The sequence below is a fragment of the Sorex araneus genome, chromosome 1, assembly GCF_027595985.1.
Source record: "Sorex araneus isolate mSorAra2 chromosome 1, mSorAra2.pri, whole genome shotgun sequence".
NCBI classification, from domain to species: domain Eukaryota; kingdom Metazoa; phylum Chordata; class Mammalia; order Eulipotyphla; family Soricidae; genus Sorex; species Sorex araneus.
Window position 1 is genome coordinate 291,936,274 of NC_073302.1, and position 16,872 is coordinate 291,953,145.

At 50.4% G+C, this 16,872-nt stretch overlaps 1 protein-coding gene across 1 annotated transcript in view; it reads left to right on the forward strand.

Annotated features, from left to right (window-relative positions):
* PCCA (propionyl-CoA carboxylase subunit alpha) overlaps positions 1 to 16,872 on the forward strand; it is a 275,284-nt gene that overhangs the window by 146,008 nt on the left and 112,404 nt on the right. Inside the window, exons 17-18 of the mRNA XM_055119924.1 lie at positions 4,040 to 4,150; positions 14,672 to 14,780. Of these exons, the coding sequence (XP_054975899.1) occupies positions 4,040 to 4,150; positions 14,672 to 14,780 (220 nt within the window). The remainder of the gene's footprint in view (positions 1 to 4,039; positions 4,151 to 14,671; positions 14,781 to 16,872) is intronic.

The window sequence follows — 16,872 nt, forward strand, 5'->3', positions numbered from 1 at the left end:
CGCTCCAAATGGGACCCTGGCTTCTTGGTGCCTGACCACCTTCAGGAACACTGCAAGGCCGACCTCCAACATCGCGTGTGAGGAAATTGGCAAGTGCTCCAAAAAGAGATGACGTGTCTAGAAGATAGGAGGCACTGATGGGAGGGTCTCCCAGAGCCTTCAAGTCCCAAGAATAGAGTCAAACCCGTGAGTTCCTCAGAAAGAGAAAAGGCCAAGGGGATGATGGTCTTCCTTAAAGTAGAGCTTCCGAGCAGGAGCAGAGAAGCCATCATTTGGCAGTCACCAATGGTCTTAAATGTGCATCAGTGGGCTGGAGCCTAGGTATAGTAGGTAGGGCGTTTGCCTTGTCCACAGCCAACCTGGGTTCGATCCCCGGCATTTCGTATGGTCCCCCGAGCACCGCCAGGAGTAATTCCTGAGTGTGGAGCCAGGAATAACCTCTGTGCATTGCTGGGTGTGACTCCCCAAAAATAAAAAAATAAAAGCATCAGTGCTTATTAAAGTGAGGAGCTGAAAATAAGGGAAGGGGCAGGTGTTGACAGGGTGACCGGGGGAAAGCAGAGCCTCTGATGGGGGCGGGGGGGCAACCCCAGGAGCAGGCGGCTGCCGTGTGACACGGCACTCCTGTGCTGACCCCGTGGCCATGACGTTCTTGCCCAGAAGGCCCAGCCTGACTGTGACGATGAGGAGCTTTGGACAGACCGAACTGAAAGTCTGTGGGATAAAGGACTTGTTACTCTTCAGAATTGTCCAGAAACAAAGGGGAGGGGCAGGCCTGGGGCTTCCCCAGGTCAGAGGGAGCCAGTGACAGTGACTCAAGCCCCAGTGCCCTACGGAGCCTGTCCCTTTGGAAGGTCACAGTAGGACAGTCGGTGAAACTCGAGTAGGATCCGTGGGTCTGATATGGATGCTGTTATCGGTGTTAGCTTTCGGATTGGTCACTGGACTGGGGTCACGTAAGGCGTTTGCCTTGGCCTTAGGAGATACGCAGTGAGGTGTATCGAGATCAAGGGGCGTCTTGCCTGCAGATGTGTAAGCCAGAGACTCGTGTGAGGAGATGCCTCCATACTGAGAGCGAGCGAGAAGGCAGACACTTGGGCTCAGATTCTCCTGTATTTGCAGAGTCTGGCTACATAGTACTGTTTGTACCGTTTGGCTGAAATGCCTGTAGTTCTGAGATGATTTCGTCAGCAACAAGCGTAAGGGAATCGGTGACAAGAAAGATCACTCGGCGACAGCCCGCCTCCCACCGCCAGCTGAAGCTAATGCGTAAGGGAAAACAGCCAGGACTGCGTTTGTGCTTTGCCTTTGTCTGTCGCTCATCTGGCAGATGCTCCAGAGCAGGACGGAGGGGTCTTAAGACAAATGTTTATGGCAGGAAGGGCAGGACGGCGTAGCAGGGCTAACTCCTTTTCATGCCGTCTGAGGTTTGGGCCCCTGGAGAAACTTTAGAGCCGAGCGCTGACCTGGTCAGTCTCTGGGTCTGGGCGGGGCAGTGGTGGCTCTCTCGGCTCTGTTTGATCCCGGCCGTGTGAGCAGCCCGTGTCTGGCCGCTGTTTGGGAAGCAGCAGGCAGCCAGGAGGAAGCGCGCCACGGGGTCCCCTCTCTTCTGGGCCTGGCCGTGATTTCCCATTCAGATCGAGACCCCGTGAACTTTGCCCGAGGTCACCCGCACTCCCCAAAGTGCCCCTCGGAGGTATGACTTTGACAAGCCAGCAGTCACCGCGCCGCGCAAGCGGGCACTGCATTCCCCGGGGAGTCGGCTGCTCTCTGCCGCGTGCTCCAGCGAGGGGCACCAGAGGCATGCATCTTCCGGGACAGGCGGAGCGGACACGTGCCTCCCGGCCTCTCCTCCGTCCTGCCAGGGTTCCCCCGTGTCTCTCTCAGCGCTTGGGAGCTCTTAGGGCAAAGAGAAACAGTGATTTGAATTTGCCCCTACTTGACGCTGACAGTGATTTATGTTCGTGCTTGTCTGATCGGCTGGTCGAGGCACCAAGATGCTGGCAGTCTGTCTGCCGTTGTTGGCCCCCTTTCCTGGCAGGTGTAGGAAAGGAGGTCACACTGGTCTGAAGAACACTCTGTGCCTCTGTGGCATTGCTGAGGCATCCTTTATTCAGACACATACTGCAGCTGTCTGTAGAAACTTTAAACAGACCCTTGCTTCAGGCCCGAGAGAGGGTACGTGCAATGGGTAGGGCCTTGCACACGACTGACCCAGGTTTGATCCCCAGCATCACACAGGGTCCAGGGCGAGCCGGGAGTAAGCACTGCTGGGTGTGTCTCCCCTCCACCCTTCCCAAAATAGCCCATACTTGGTTGGAAAGGTTGAATGGCTCCATTCTTTTTTATCCAAAGGGTAAACTGATATTTGCTGATCATTCCTTTGAGTTAAATTTTGCAAAAGCATCAAGCCTAGGCTCTCTGCCCTCCTTGGAAAAATGCCGCCGGGACCTCTGGGTGTTTGCACAGGTCCTTAGGTGTTGGACTAGTTTGCTCTGAGCGGCTGAGCCACCGCCTAGACAGACATCGGTGCTGAGGTTTGTGACAGTGGGTTTCCAGCCCGAAAAACTGCAGTCAGGTTGGTGCTTATGAGTTCCACGCTGCATTCAGTCTTCTGAGTGCTCAGTTAGGAGGATGCTAGCGAGTGCATTAATAACCATCTTTTTCCGGGTTTGACACGGCACTGCTCTGCTCCTCTGTTCCCAGGTGCATGCCGAAAACCGTGCTAGGATTGTCATGCAGTTATCAACAGGAAACTAAAACTCCGAAAGGTTACACAGGGTGTCCGGGGCTGGGAGACCACTCAAAGGGGTGGAGCACATGCTTTGCATTCAGGAAGCCAGGTTTGACCCTGAGCACTGCCTGGTCCCCTGAGCACCCCAGGGTGTGACCCCTAAAGAAAACAAAACACAAAGATGACTTATCTAGGCTAGAAGGTGGTGTGGGGGCTTGAAACATTCTTGGCTTGCTCTGTGCTTATTCCTCAGAGTGAGGGATTTTCTGTGTGTTAGTAACAAGATCACATGATCAGGGTTAGCACTACCTGGCAGTGGCCTAACAAAATTGGAAGAAGGTCAAGAGCCTCTCTGAGTGGACATGGTTCCGTCTGCCCTGCCCTCTTAGAGTGACCAGGTCTAATACCTGTTTCCCCTGGGCTTGAAATGCCAGCACATGCCTTCTTCCCTGCTCACTGGGCACCCCTGTAATCTCTCAGATAAATATTCCCTATACCGCTTCTCTAAAACGTTCTAGAATCCTAACATTCTCCCATGCCATTCTTGTCTCTCGTGGCAGTTACATATTTTAAATTATTTTACGTGTATTTTGTACCAGTCACTGTGTGCTAGGCTCATCACCCTCTTCTTTCTCACAGGCTTTGCTGCTTCACTCCCTAGAAAGACAGACTTGACATAGAATTTCTCCTAATGGATATATTAAGGCTTAGATAACACGTTGAAGTCTGTAGTTTTAATGTGCAGTCACTGGACCAGTGTGCCCATAGCTGCCCTGCACCGTCTCATGTCCCCTGCAGTCTGATCTTCATCCCTCCACCCCCAACGGGGAGCATGCAGCATTTGATCGTCAGCTCCCTAAATTGCTGCTGGGGAGGCCCAATTGCAATTCTTTTTTTCTTTTTCTTCTTGGCCCAGACCCAGTGGTGCCCAGGGCTTACTCCTGGCTCTGCACTCAGGGATGACTCTTGTCAGTACTTAGGGGGGGACCATATGGGATGCCGGGGATTGAACCTGGTTGGCCACACACAAGGCAAATGCCCTACTCACTGGACTATCTCTCCAGCTCCAAGATTGGATATATATGTGTATTTTTTTTAACCATACTTGGCAGTACTCAGGGGCTCTTCCCAGCATTGTGCTTATGTGTGGGGGTCACTCCTAGCAGTGCCAGGGTACCAGACAGGGCTCGAACGTGCATGCAGAGCATGTGCTCCAACCCGTGGAGCGATCTCTCTGGCCTAAGTCTTGGATTTTCAGCCGGCTGATTGCTCTGCAGTTCACTCTGATACCCTTTTATTTTTCAGGTGTTACACATAATATTGCGTTACTTCGGGAAGTGATTATCAACTCACGCTTCATTGAAGGCGACATCAACACTAAATTCCTCTCTGATGTATACCCCGACGGCTTTAAAGGTTTGTACGCATGCATGTATTGTAACGTAGCAGAGTTAGGTTTTTATGCTTCATTGCAATTTATGTTTTTTTTTTCCTGGTCTGAAATTTAGGCCTGTGGCCTCTATTCTACTTGATTCATCCATGTATTTTGGATATCTAGTTGATTGGTGTTCATGCTTCTCAGTACTTATGAGTGACTCATACGTGTGTCATTTGTCATTTTACCGCATGAAGAATTCAAATCTGTGGGTGCCTGGCGAGTCCCGTGTTAAAGGAAAATGTGTAGGTGGACATTCATCTGCCTGACTTTTTGGTTCTGAAAGTCAGTCGGTCTGCATTTGTGCGTGCTGCAGGCCGACACAGGCATAATTCAGCACACTTTGACGAAGTGCTTTTTTTTTTTTAGCCTAGTTTTATTTATTTATTTATTTATTTAAATTTTTAATTGAATCACCATGTGGAAAGTTACAAATCTTTCAGGCTTAAGTCTCAGTCATACAATGATCAAACACCCATCCCTTCACCAGTGCACATGCTCCACCACCAAGAACCCCAGTGAATCTCCCATCCCACCCCCACCCCCTGCCTGTGTAGCTGATGATTTTCACTTTTCTTTCTCTTTACTTTGATTACATTCAATATTTCAACAGGAAACTCACTGTTATTATTTGGAATTTCCCCCCAACAATCAGACCTACCGAAGAGGCAGCATTTGATAATTTGTTTTCCGTTGCTGAGAATGAAGAGCATATGAGGTCGCGCGGCCGCTGTTTTGGATTTCTGGTATTTTAGTTAACTAAGTCCAGAGAAATTTCTGCCAGAAGTTGCATCATTGGAAGCTCGTACCTCTGTTTAGTGGGCCTTATAAGATGGCGGTCGCCATGCCGCTGCCAGGGAAAGGAAAAGCCGAGAGAAAACCTTTCCCCTCCCTGGGCGGCATGGGGCCGTAGCTTAGTTCATAGTCTAGAGACATTTCTGCAAGAAGCTGCTGGTGCTGAAAGTAGTTAGTTGGCCTCCGGGATTATGGGCGTTCAGCAACGGAGGGGCCGCTCGTGTGCGGCCGCTCGGGTCACATCTCTGACGTGCTTTGTGAAGGATCAAAATCATATACTTTTATGATAACTGGCACTGAAATCTCAGAGTGCTGTTCATGTTAGTGAATATGGAGGCAACCTAGGAAGTGGGTTTATGCTGATAAGAGTGAGTGTAGGGGCTGGAGCCATAGCACAGCGGGGAGGGCATTTGCCTTGCACACGGCTGACCCAGGTTTGATTCCCAGCATCCCATATGGTCCCCTGAGCACCACCAGGAGTAATTCCTGAGTGCAGAGCCAGGAATAACCCCTGTGCATTGCTGGGTGTGACCCAAAAAGCAAAAAAAAAAAAAAAAACAAGTTGTGTGTAGTGAGTGGAAAATGAGATTTAGTGTTGCACAGTCATCCCGAGCATTTCCAGGCAAGAGGAACTTTGTGCTCCAGGTGGGGGTCAGAGAACAAGCCCTTATCAAGGATTTGACCAACTTGTGAGATTTGGAAACTCACAAGAAACCCGTCTTCCCCGTGAGTTCATAAAAATGTTCTTCCAGGAAAGCCAGAAAGTTCTGCATCTACTTCTAATGACATTTCGCTGTTTCCTCATCAATGTCCAGGGTGTTCTAGAGGGGCAGAGCTTTTGTATCTAGGATGCTCACTTCCTATCAGCTGAGATTTATTGGCTTGGGTCAACTCCAGGTAGTTGAGTGACCGAATGCATTTCAGTGCAGTTTCTTAGCACCTAGAGCACTGAGTTTCCCCAAGACCCACTGGAGGTTACTAATTTGACTCTGCTTTCCAAACGTTGATGTTGGGGGCTGATAGTACAGCAGGCAGGGCAGTTGCTTTGCACATGGTTCACCTGGGTTCAATCTCTGGCATCCCATATGGTCCTCTGAGCCAGCCAGGAGTAATTCCTGAGTGCAGAGCCAGGAGTAAACCCTGAACATCACCACCAAAAAGTGAAAAGTAACAAAACAACTTTAGTATTGAAGAGTGTTGACAATATCAAGGGAAGTGAAGATTATTTTTTATTTAGGATCTTAAAAACTATTGAAAAAAAAGAATCATTAGATTTTTTCCCCTGGACTTTTTAATTTAAAAAACAACACACTAACAATTAAAATAAGGACCATGACTGGAACAATAGTACGGCAGGTAAGGCGCTTGCCTTGCACGAGGCTCACCCAGGTTTGATACCTTGAGTCCCACATGGTTCCTGAGCACTGTCACTAGTAATCCCTTCACACAGAGCCAGGAGTAAGCCCTGAGCACCACTAGGTGTGGCTCCAAAATAAAACAAAACAGTACTGAGTGTAAGGATGAGGGCGACAGCTCAGGCTCTCTGAGCTAGAGGGCATGCTTCCCACGTGGGAGCCTTGGTTTAGTTTGGCATTACAGAGTCCCCCACGCACCAAGGGGAGTGACCGCTGACCAGTGAGCCAGTAGTAACCCCTGAGTGCCACCTGACAAAGTCCCTCTCACACATAATAAATATACAGCTATACCATGGTTGCAATTTTACACTTGGGTGATTATTTCATTAATATTATTGTTATAAAATCAAGAATCCTTTTATCATTTCCTTAGCAATAGAATATCATTAAATATTTGTTGAGTTAATGAAAATAATTTTATCTAGAGTATAATGAGAAGGGACTATGTTGGATATTTTTAATTAGCAGTACATGGATTTAGATAGCCAGTTTGTTTCATTGTGATGCAACATTTTAGACTCTTGGCCTTTCTGAAGTTTTCCTTGAAATGTATGGTAGAGGATCAAAAAAGAAAGTACAAGGGTTAGGGGACTTTGCCTTACCTCTGGCTGACCCAGTACTCCTGAGCACTGCCAGGAGTGCTCCCTGAGCCATGAGTAGTAGCTGACTCCCGTCAGCCGTTGCCCAAGCCCCCTGCCCTTTAAAAAATTAATTGTGGCACATTGTGAATTGGACCCAGGATTTCCATATACTTTTTTTCTTTGAATTTTGTGCTTGAATCTTTATTCAAACACCATGACTCACAAGGTTGTCCAGAATACAGTTGTCTCGGGCATTCAGTGTTCCAACACCACGCCAGCAGCACGACTTTCCTCCACCCGTGTCCCCAGCTTCCCACCCAGCCCCCAGCCTGCCCCTTTAGTGGGCACAAAAATAATTCACTTTCTATTGCTTGCTGCAGCATTCCCCTCGCAGGGGTGTCACTAAATTCACTGTGAGGCTGTGCTGAGCTCTGAGGTACTAGCTGAGTCTCTGTGTCATAGTTTTCGCTCGGTAACTTAGTGGGCGTCTACACAGCTTTCCCGTTACTGTGAGTGGTTGTGAGCATTGCTGCGGGCGTTGCCGTGTTCCTCGGCACCGGGAGACGCGGAGCTGCTGCTCCGGGAGCGGTGGAGTTGGGATGGTTCAGCTGCTTGGTGTCTCTCGGCGGTTAGTCGTGGATGGCAGCCGCCGGTACGCCCGAGGGAGCCGGGGTGAGTGGGGTTCTGGGCCTTCTGACGGGACGGCACTCACCGTGCCTCCAGCCTGAGGAAGTTCCGCGGCTCTCAGCCTGGACGGGGCCTGCTGTGACGTCTCGGGCTCGGTGCCGTCCACACTCGCTCGTGCTGGCCCAGCCAGTGGGTCTGTGACGGTGACGAGACAGGAAGTGGCAGGAGGAAACTGCCAGGACCCTCTCGAGCTGAAGTATTTAAGTTTGCATGGATGTTTCTCTACACACGGACATAGCATGTTCCTACAAATAGCATATGGCTGTGGGGCATCACGTCCTAGTACCGTGCAAAAGAATATGGGGCACCTGAGGGTTCAAATTAGAGCTCATTGTGGGCTGTTCATTGAGCAGCAAGAGAAAACGTTCTGAACTCTCAACTCAGAACACTTCACTTATGTAAAGTCAAATATTGTTGGTAGGGGGAGATGGCTGGATGAGCTGAGCATCCCAGGGCCAAGAAATCAGCCACACATCGCCATTTTCTATGGGACGGTTAGTGTGTTGCTTCTGTTTTTGTTCTGGGGCCACACCGGCTGTGCTCGGGGCTACTCCCAGCCCTGTGCTCCAGGGTGGCTGCCAGAGGTGCTCAGGGGACCCTGCGTACCAGGAGCTGAGCCCAGGCCTCCCGCGTGCAGGAGCCGTGCCCAGCCTATTCGCTGTCCCTCAGGCCTGTAGAGCATGTCCGTGTCTGGAAGGGACTTCACATGGACACCCGCTTACAAAGGACAGAAACACAACATAAAAAAAAATGGTTGGAAGAGCCAATAGCAGTGACTTGAATCCAAGGCTTCCTTCCCCACACAAGGAAACCCATCCCCAGAGAAGTCGGTAAAACAAGGAAGAAGGAAGCCAGTAGTATAATAAAACCAGAGGGCGAGTGTGGAGACCGCAGCTCCCGTTGCAGTGCTCACTCACTTGTGCTCGAGCCCAGGATTCCAAACCCCGGGATTCCATCTGAGTTTACTCTCCTTTGCCATTCTGCCTAAGGACTCTCAAGTACCACTGGTCGTTCCCGGTGTCAGAGTCTGCCTCTTTCTTAACCCCTCCTCTGATTTCCATGGCCCTGTGGCCTTCTAGCTCTTGTTCTTCTCAGAGTCATTTTTCTCCGTTCCCGGTTTGCCCCGGAGAAGGCCTTAGATGTATTAGACTCCGCCATGGCTGATTGTCTGGTGTTTGTGCCTACAAGACAGCAGGAGTGGGGACTGCAGCTAATCCAGGATCCTCTCCATATGCTGGAGGCTGGGTCACTCGGGCCCTTTGGGATTACCCATCTGCCGCCCATCTGTCCAGCTTCCCGGATACTATTCAGAGGCAAGTGCCCGGTCGATTTTGGTTTGTTGGGTTTTTTTTTAAGCATTAAAATTTTCTATTATGCATTTGTTTTTGTTTCATATCTATTTGTAGACTAGGAGAGTATTACTAAATGTTCTTAAATTGAACTATGAAATGATTGTGCCTAAGATTTAAAAATAGGATCTCTCAGAATTGGTTTTTATATTTATTAGATTCTGATGTTGCAGAGCTATTTTTTTAATTCTGGAAAAGGAATGGAGAGTGAGAGATATTTTGTTTCTGATATAAAGGAAAAGGGAGGAAGAAGATATTTTAAAAATGTAATTTCCATCAACCTGTTTCGAACATTCTGGCCTTATTTCTCCACTGCTTTGCTATACTTTAACCACCAGCCCCTTTAACCACACTGGTCAAAGGAATGATTGAAATTCTCTTTCATTTCTGAATTGCAGTACATCTTTAAAATAAAACTCTGGTTCAACAAATAATTTTACTTTTATTATACATTTAATTGTACTTCTCCTTTGCCTGCCAAATTTAGTCCAGGTTTTCTATATTTTTAAAAGTGTGTTGAGGCTGGAGCGATAGCACAGTGGGTAGGGTGTTTGTTTTGCACTTGGCCGACCCGGGTTCGATCCCCGGCATCCCATATGGTCCCCCAAGCACGCCAGGAGTAATTCCTGAGTGCAAAAGCCAGGAGTAACCCCTGAGCATGACTGGGTGTGACCCAGAAAGCAAATAAATAAATAAATAAATAAATAAATAAATAGAGAAATAAAATAAAAGTGTCACTATGATAATCGGCATCAAGAATTGCCTTTTGAGGGGCTGGAGAGATAGCACAGCGGGTGGGGCGTTTGCCTTGCACGCGGCCGACCCGGGTTCAAATCCCAGCATCCCATATGGTCCCCTGAGCATGGCCAGGGGTAATTCCTGAGTACAGAGCCAGGAGTGACCCCTGTGCATCGCCGGGTGTGACCCAAAAAGAAAAAAAAAAAAAAGAATTGCCTTTTGGGGGCCAAGCAATAGTACAGCAGGTAGGTCATTTGCCTTGCATGCAGCTGACCCGGGTTCCATCCCCGGCATCCCATCTTGTCTCCTGAGCACCACCAGGAGTGAGTCCTGAGTGCAGAGCCAGGAGTGATCCCTGAGCATCACCAGGTGGGACTCACAAAGACAAAAAAAAAAAAATGAATTGCCTTTTGAATTTCATTCAAAGGAATTCAATAGTAGGCTCTGGGAAAGAATAATATTCAAATATCCCTTCTCCCTGCCCGTAAGGACTGAGCATGAGCAGAAACACACAGACCGGGGGTAGCCATAGGACAACCCAGTAAGCATTGAGTGCAGATAGAGACCAGTTGTCTCAAAGAGATGGTAGAGAAACTAATCTGACCGAGGGAGTCTGGGATGAGGAGGAGCTTCTGCAGGGACCCTGCTCACACAGACCAGGGTCCCTACTGCTGTCCAGGGCTGTCCCTCCCAGGCCACCTCCTTGACACAGTATCGGTGGTTCAGACTCAGTCTCGGAGCAAACATTTACGAGGAGGACCTTGGCGAATGCCGCCCTTGTCACCTTTCTCCTTCCAGCCTCCCAGTTGGCTGTCAAACATTTACCAGCAGCCTCCTGCATCACCGACCTGATGGCCAGGAGTCCGTGGGGTCAGTAGCCAGAAAGAAAAGGATTCCTCGCCTGGGGAGGGACCCAGCGGAGTGCCGGGGTCAGGCGGTGGCCAGTTTCAGACCTGTTGCCTGGGCCGGCAGATGACCGAGCTCGCTGACAGCACATAGGGTAAGGACACTGAATGATGTCCAGTGAGAAGAGAAACAGATGAAAAGCCGCTGCTTCCAGACTCAGTCAGAGGGAAAGAGAGAACAGTCACTCCCGAAACCCAGGCCGAGAGCCCCAGGATAAGTGCAGGAAGTTTGTTGAAACATACGGGCACCGGCAGAGGGAGACCGGGTGGGGACTAAACGGGCTGGGGAGAGCTTGGAGCCGCATTGTCAGGAGTAGGAGCTGGAGGCGGGGAAGACGCAGCAGCGAAGGGGAAGGCTAGTGGGAATTGTCTCTCACCACGTTGAGGAGGCCTCTCAGTGTTGTTGAAAGACTCCTGGAGTTTCAGGCCGATTCAGTGACGAAAGGGACTCCTAGAGGTACATCAAGATGAGATCTTTAAAGCTTCTAGAAAGAAGAAAGTCCCATGGAAGGACAAAGCATGTGATCATCTTGACATTCTCTTCACAGGAAATTTTTCAACTGTGAACGGGGAGGTGGCGCAAAGGTATTAAACATAACTAAAACTGGCTTTTGTTGACCAAAGGAAAGAGATTGTTTTTGGTGGGGCACAGTGTTTGTTTGGGCATTCCTGGCAGTGCTCAGGGACAACTCCTGGCTCTGTGCTCAAAAATGACCCCAGGTAGTCCCAGGACTAAGCTGGGATTAGCCATGCGTGAGGGAAACATGCATGTTTACATGTCCGTTACTTACCTCCGGTATTGTTTCTCTAGTCTTGACGAAGAGAGGGTTTTTCTGTGTGGTGAGGGGTGGGGGCGTACCCAGCAGCTGCCCAGAGATCATTCCTGGCAGGGTCCAAGAACCATATGCAGTGTCAGATCAAATCCAGGTCGGCCACATGCCAGGCAAGCGTCCTCTCTGTTGTACTCTCTCCAGCCCCCTCTCACCTTTCTTTTTAATCATTTAATGCTAAAATAGCTTCCGTCACAATCAGTAGCAAAACAGGATTCACTATAAAATTATTATTTTCATTAATAACCTTAATTACCTTAAGCTCTTAATAATAAGGTTTTTAGAGACAAAGTAGTTGTCTTGATATATTTATGAGAAAAGATATAAATATATATTTTTAAATTTTATTTGTTTATTTTTTTGCTTTTAGGGTCACATACTGGCTCTGCACTTAGGAATTACTCCTGGTGGGGCTCAGGGCAGCATATGAGGTGCTGGGGATTGAACTAGGTCAGCCACGGGCAAGGCAGCACCCTATCCACTATTGTAGAAACAAAACCTTCTTTTCTGACGAGATCAGATGCACCCAAGGTGATACGGCCCTAGACAAAAATCTTCTTTTTCTGGATGTGATTCTATTCCCAGAAAGCCCGGAAGACTAAACACTCCTCGGCTTCATTAGCAAATTTGACCAGGTAGGAGGCTAGAGGTGAAGTATGCAGAGTTAGCCCGGAAGAGTCAACTTGGAGTGGAAAATGAAACCAAACCACCCATACTTATTAATATTAAATGTATTATCTTACAAAACTGTATCACTGTATCACTTTCATCCCGTTGCTCATCGATTGCTTGAGCAGGCACCAGTAACGTCTCCATTGTGAGACTTGTTGTGACTGTTTTGGGCATATCGAATACGCCGTGGCTAGCTTGCCAGGCTCTGCTGTACAGGTGAGATAGTCTCTGTAGCTTGCCAGGCTCTCAGAGAGGGACGGAGGAATCGCACCCGGGTCAGCCATGTGCAAGGCAGAGGCCCTACCCACTGTGCTATTGTGCGAGAAATCTACAAGTTTTAAAAATTTCCTTGTAGTTTAAAATTGTAGCACTTATAAAAGAATGGACATTAAGTGTAACTTAAAAAACTAGAGAAAAATTTGATAAGGAAAATTATAGCACCTGTCAAAATGACTTTTGAGGAATTAGAAATAAGAACCCAAGAGATGGAAAAAATACTAGTAGACTTTGGAGGACTCCCAAAATATTTGAGTGCTCATCTTAAACAAGTTAATGGACCTTTTATCATTTCAATAGCAAAAACATTTACTTCATGCTTTAAAAGTTACCTGCAAAAACTTCTGAGCACATCTGGAAAATTGTGAAATAAAATGTAGGAAAATAGATTTTCCTTATGATAAAATGCACCACCAGATCTCTGTCGGAATAATCTGATATAAACATAACATCGAGTCTCTGAAGGAAGACCAGACCCTAAGTGGGTCGGGTATATCAGCCCAGTGGGATGGAGAACTCAGAAAAATGAGCTGACGTAGGAATTTTTTCCTCAAACAAAGTTAAACTTCCTGTCTGTTTTCGGGCCACATCCAGCTGTGTACAGGGCTGACTCTTGGGCCTGTGCTTGGAGAGCCTCCTGGCTGGGCTCAGGGACCATGTGCAGTACCTGGGTACCTGGGTACCTGGGCAAGAGCCCTCCCCGCTGTGCTGTCACTCCAGACCCCACATGGTAGGCCCTTGATTTATGCCAGACGCAAAAATGAACTGCAGATAAAGATTTCATTATGAAACATGAAACACTAGGAAGAAATCCAGGCAGACCAGGGCTTTCAATGAGGAGAGGACCAGAGGGCATGTGGCAGTAGTAGGAGGCCACTGAGGGCCGGCTGGGGTGGGCGTGCTGGTGCCAGGCTTCTGCATCCCTTGCTGGTGCACGAGGAGGAGGTGCCAAGGCTGGGAGCATTCTGAGAACATGTTCGAGAACAGTCTGGTTATGTTGCGTCTCTGGTGCACGCGCCAGCGAGGACCGGGCTGCCTGCGGCTTGTGACAATAGGTGTGTTCCACAATGCCGTGTTGCACGCCAGCGTGCGCGCGCATGCTCCAGTATGCTCAGCACGAGCTCTGGGTTAGACAAATGGATGGGAGTAGTGGCTGGTGAAGAAATTTCGAAATCTGTCTTGGGATCAATGAAAGGATTAAAGTCTACGTGTCCCGTTGCCGTGGGGACATGATGTTTTGGGGGAACCGTGTTCTCATTCTTATCCATGTTGGTCCGGACACTCATGGACTCTCGTGGACTCTTTCTTAGACCCGAAGAAGCTCAGATTCTGCGTCTTGCAGTCTGGTAGGTTTTGCGTGGCAGTTCGTTCACCCTGCACCCGGAAGCAGGGGTTTCTCGGGGAGTAAATCGCCCCGAGAATGACATTCTGCTCTGTGACTCACGGACCTGACTGAGGAGGGTGGAAAGCATTCCTGTAGCTCGCCCTGCTGGCCCCGTCTCGCTGACACCGAGTGGGTGAACTAGGAAACAGTGCGCGTCTGCTTTGCGCTGAGACTAACCCTTCAGCTCCAGCCCTGCTCCGGAGGCTGGCGAGCACCCTCATGCCCGAGCACCCCCGTGCCCGGCTCGTTTCAGCATTACTATGAGAATAACCCTAGCCTCCCCTCTCCCCCGGGACACCCAGGAGTCCCCCGGCCACACTCAGGCAGAGGAGGCTGAGGTCCAGTTTGCAGACCTCCTTCCTGTTTGCGTGCAGATACACAACACGTCCACATAGGTGCACATACACATAGAGCCATGCTTACATGCACGCTGGCAGGCATAACATGCACAATGCAGGCATGCACATCCGCACACACTCACCTGATGTGAGCCCACCGCTGTGGCCTCTTCTTGAGCAGCGGGGACCCTCCCTTGCTCCTGGTCCTGCCCCTCCCGTTCCCGCTGGGGGCGGGAAGGAAGGAGGAGCAGCAGACGAGGAGCTCGGTGCTGCCCTGGAATTATTCTGTGGGATTCTTCCTTGCAATTGATTTTGTTCTCTGAGCCCATTAATGTCTTAGAAAAGTTGCCTCTCAACTTCAAGGCTTTGCAAAACACTTTCCTGCCCCGTGCTGTCCCCTCCCCCTGGCGCGTGCCCCGGGTGCCTGGTACCGTGCTCGGCGTCGCGGTGCCTGGTGGCATGCTTTGTTGAATGCCTGACAGCTGTGCGGGCGCAGTGACTAACGTGTCCGTGATTGATTGCTTTCCCTCAGGGCACAAGTTAACGGAGACGGAGAGAAACCAGTTATTAGCAATAGCGTCGTCCCTGTTTGTGGCAGCGCAGTTAAGAGCTCAGCATTTTCACGGACACGAAAACTCAAGGTATGGAATATCTCTTGCAAACGGAGTGAATGTGGGGTGTGGGGGGTGGGGGGCGGCCTTGTGTTGTGTGCACGTGACCCTAGGTCCGGACACCACCAGCGTCCCCACACTGGGACCCCTGAGTTCAGAGTCAGGAGTAGACCCTGGTGGGGTCCCAAGCCCCTTCAGACCCCACCCAAAAAAACAAAAGAAACGGCCAGAGAGGCAGTTTTGGGATTAAGGCATGTACCTTGCATTTCAAAACTCTGGCACATGCCTTCTGAGCACTCCCAGGGGTCACTCGGGAGCACAGAACCAGGAGTAGCCCCTGAGCACTGTTGGGAGTCACTTCGAAGCACACAGTCAGGAATAGCCTCTCAGCACTTCCCGGTTCGGTCCCCAAATCAAACTGAACAGAATGGGGGGACAGGAAGATATTGCTGATCAAATCATATCACAACAGACTACTCAGGCGTCTGACTGGTGTCAATCCTGTATGTGGTAAGTGTTTGGAGGGTTTGTGGCCCAGTTTTAATAGCGTTGCTTTGCTTTTGTTCAAATGGGTTTCCCGCCAATGGCGTTTGAGCATTGTCAGAGGTAGGAAGATGCTCCGGAACCTGGGGAACCCGTCCAAGGAGTTAGTATTCGTTATTTCTGCTTGGGTGCTGTGCTACACCTGAAAAACAATTTGCAAGTGAAACTGAAAAACAATTTAAAAGGTGTCAGTGGATCTGGAGCGATAAAACAGCGGGTAGCACGTTTGCCTTGCACACGGTGACCCAGGTTCAATCCCCAGCACCCCTTATAGTCCCCCGAGCACCTCCAGGAGTGATTCCTGAGCACAGAGCCAGGAGTAACCCCTGAACATCGCAGTGTGTGGCCCAAAACCCAAGAACCAAAACAAAGCAAAGACAACAAACAAAAATGTCACGAAATGGAAATTTAGGGATGAATATGAGCAGTTAAGCGTATGCGTCTGCCCTAGAGATGCCCATTTACACGACACGAGGCTGGAAGTCGTGGTCGGAATTCCCGGGTGGATCCGGGCTTTCCCTTCTGAGGCTCTCTCCCTGCGGGCCTCCCCTGCCCCCTCGCCGGCCTCCTGCGTCCCAGATCAGTGACTTCGCTCTGCTGTCGCCCGTGCTCCCCTCTGGGCTCCTCCTCCTCCGCGGGGCGCATCACCCTGCAGGTGTTGGCGGCAAGACCCACGCATGCGCGGTGACGCCGAGTGGTGCCCGCGCGGCCTTGCCCTTCCCGCTGATGCCCCGGGGCCTCTGGCCCATTGCCGCTGGCCTTGGCGAGGGAGCGGGGTCTGAGTCTGACCCGGCTGCAGCCTGCGGCTCCCGGGGCTCCGCCTGGCCTGGGTACCCCTGCCCCCCCGCGCCCCGTGTCCCCCGCCCCACACTCCCCGCGCCTGGCGCCCCCCCGCCCCGCGCCCCCCGCCATCCTGCCGCCCAGCCGCAGTCTTGCCGTCGGGCTGCTTGTCTGGCTGCAGAGCCTCCTGGCCCCCACTGGTGACACTGGTCACAACGACGCACGTCCAGTGTTGGGAGGTGAAGAGGCTGCAGGGTGAGGGGCCGCGGAGTTTGAGTTCCTGCCAGAAACGGCTGTTTTTCTTGGGGAGGCTAAAGAAATGTGCTGAAATAATCGAGTTCTGTGTGTGCGGATTCGCGGGGAGGGGACGTCTCCCTCGCGCTGTCCTTCCAGTCGCTGCAGGGGACTTGGAGCTCCCTTGCAGGTGTGGTTGGGACCGAAGGCGTTTCCCTAAAGACACAGACTCCGTTGGAAGGAGCTGTGGCCTGAGCAGGGCAGCTCGGGAAGGCCGCGGGTGTTCTCACTGCATCTTCCGAGGCTAAGCGTGTATTAGTCTTCCATTCCTTACTGAAGAATGGAATCAGATACGGACATTAAATATAGTCATTAAATAAGAACTTACTTCCTTTTAGTTTTTGGGTCACACCCAGTGATGTCAGGTGCTTACTCCTGGCTCTGCATGCAGGAATTATTACTCAGGGGACCGTATGGGATGCCAGGGATCGAACCTGGGTGGGCTGCATGCAAGGCAAATGCCTTCCCAGCTGTCCTATCGCTCTGGCCCCTATAGTCATGTCTT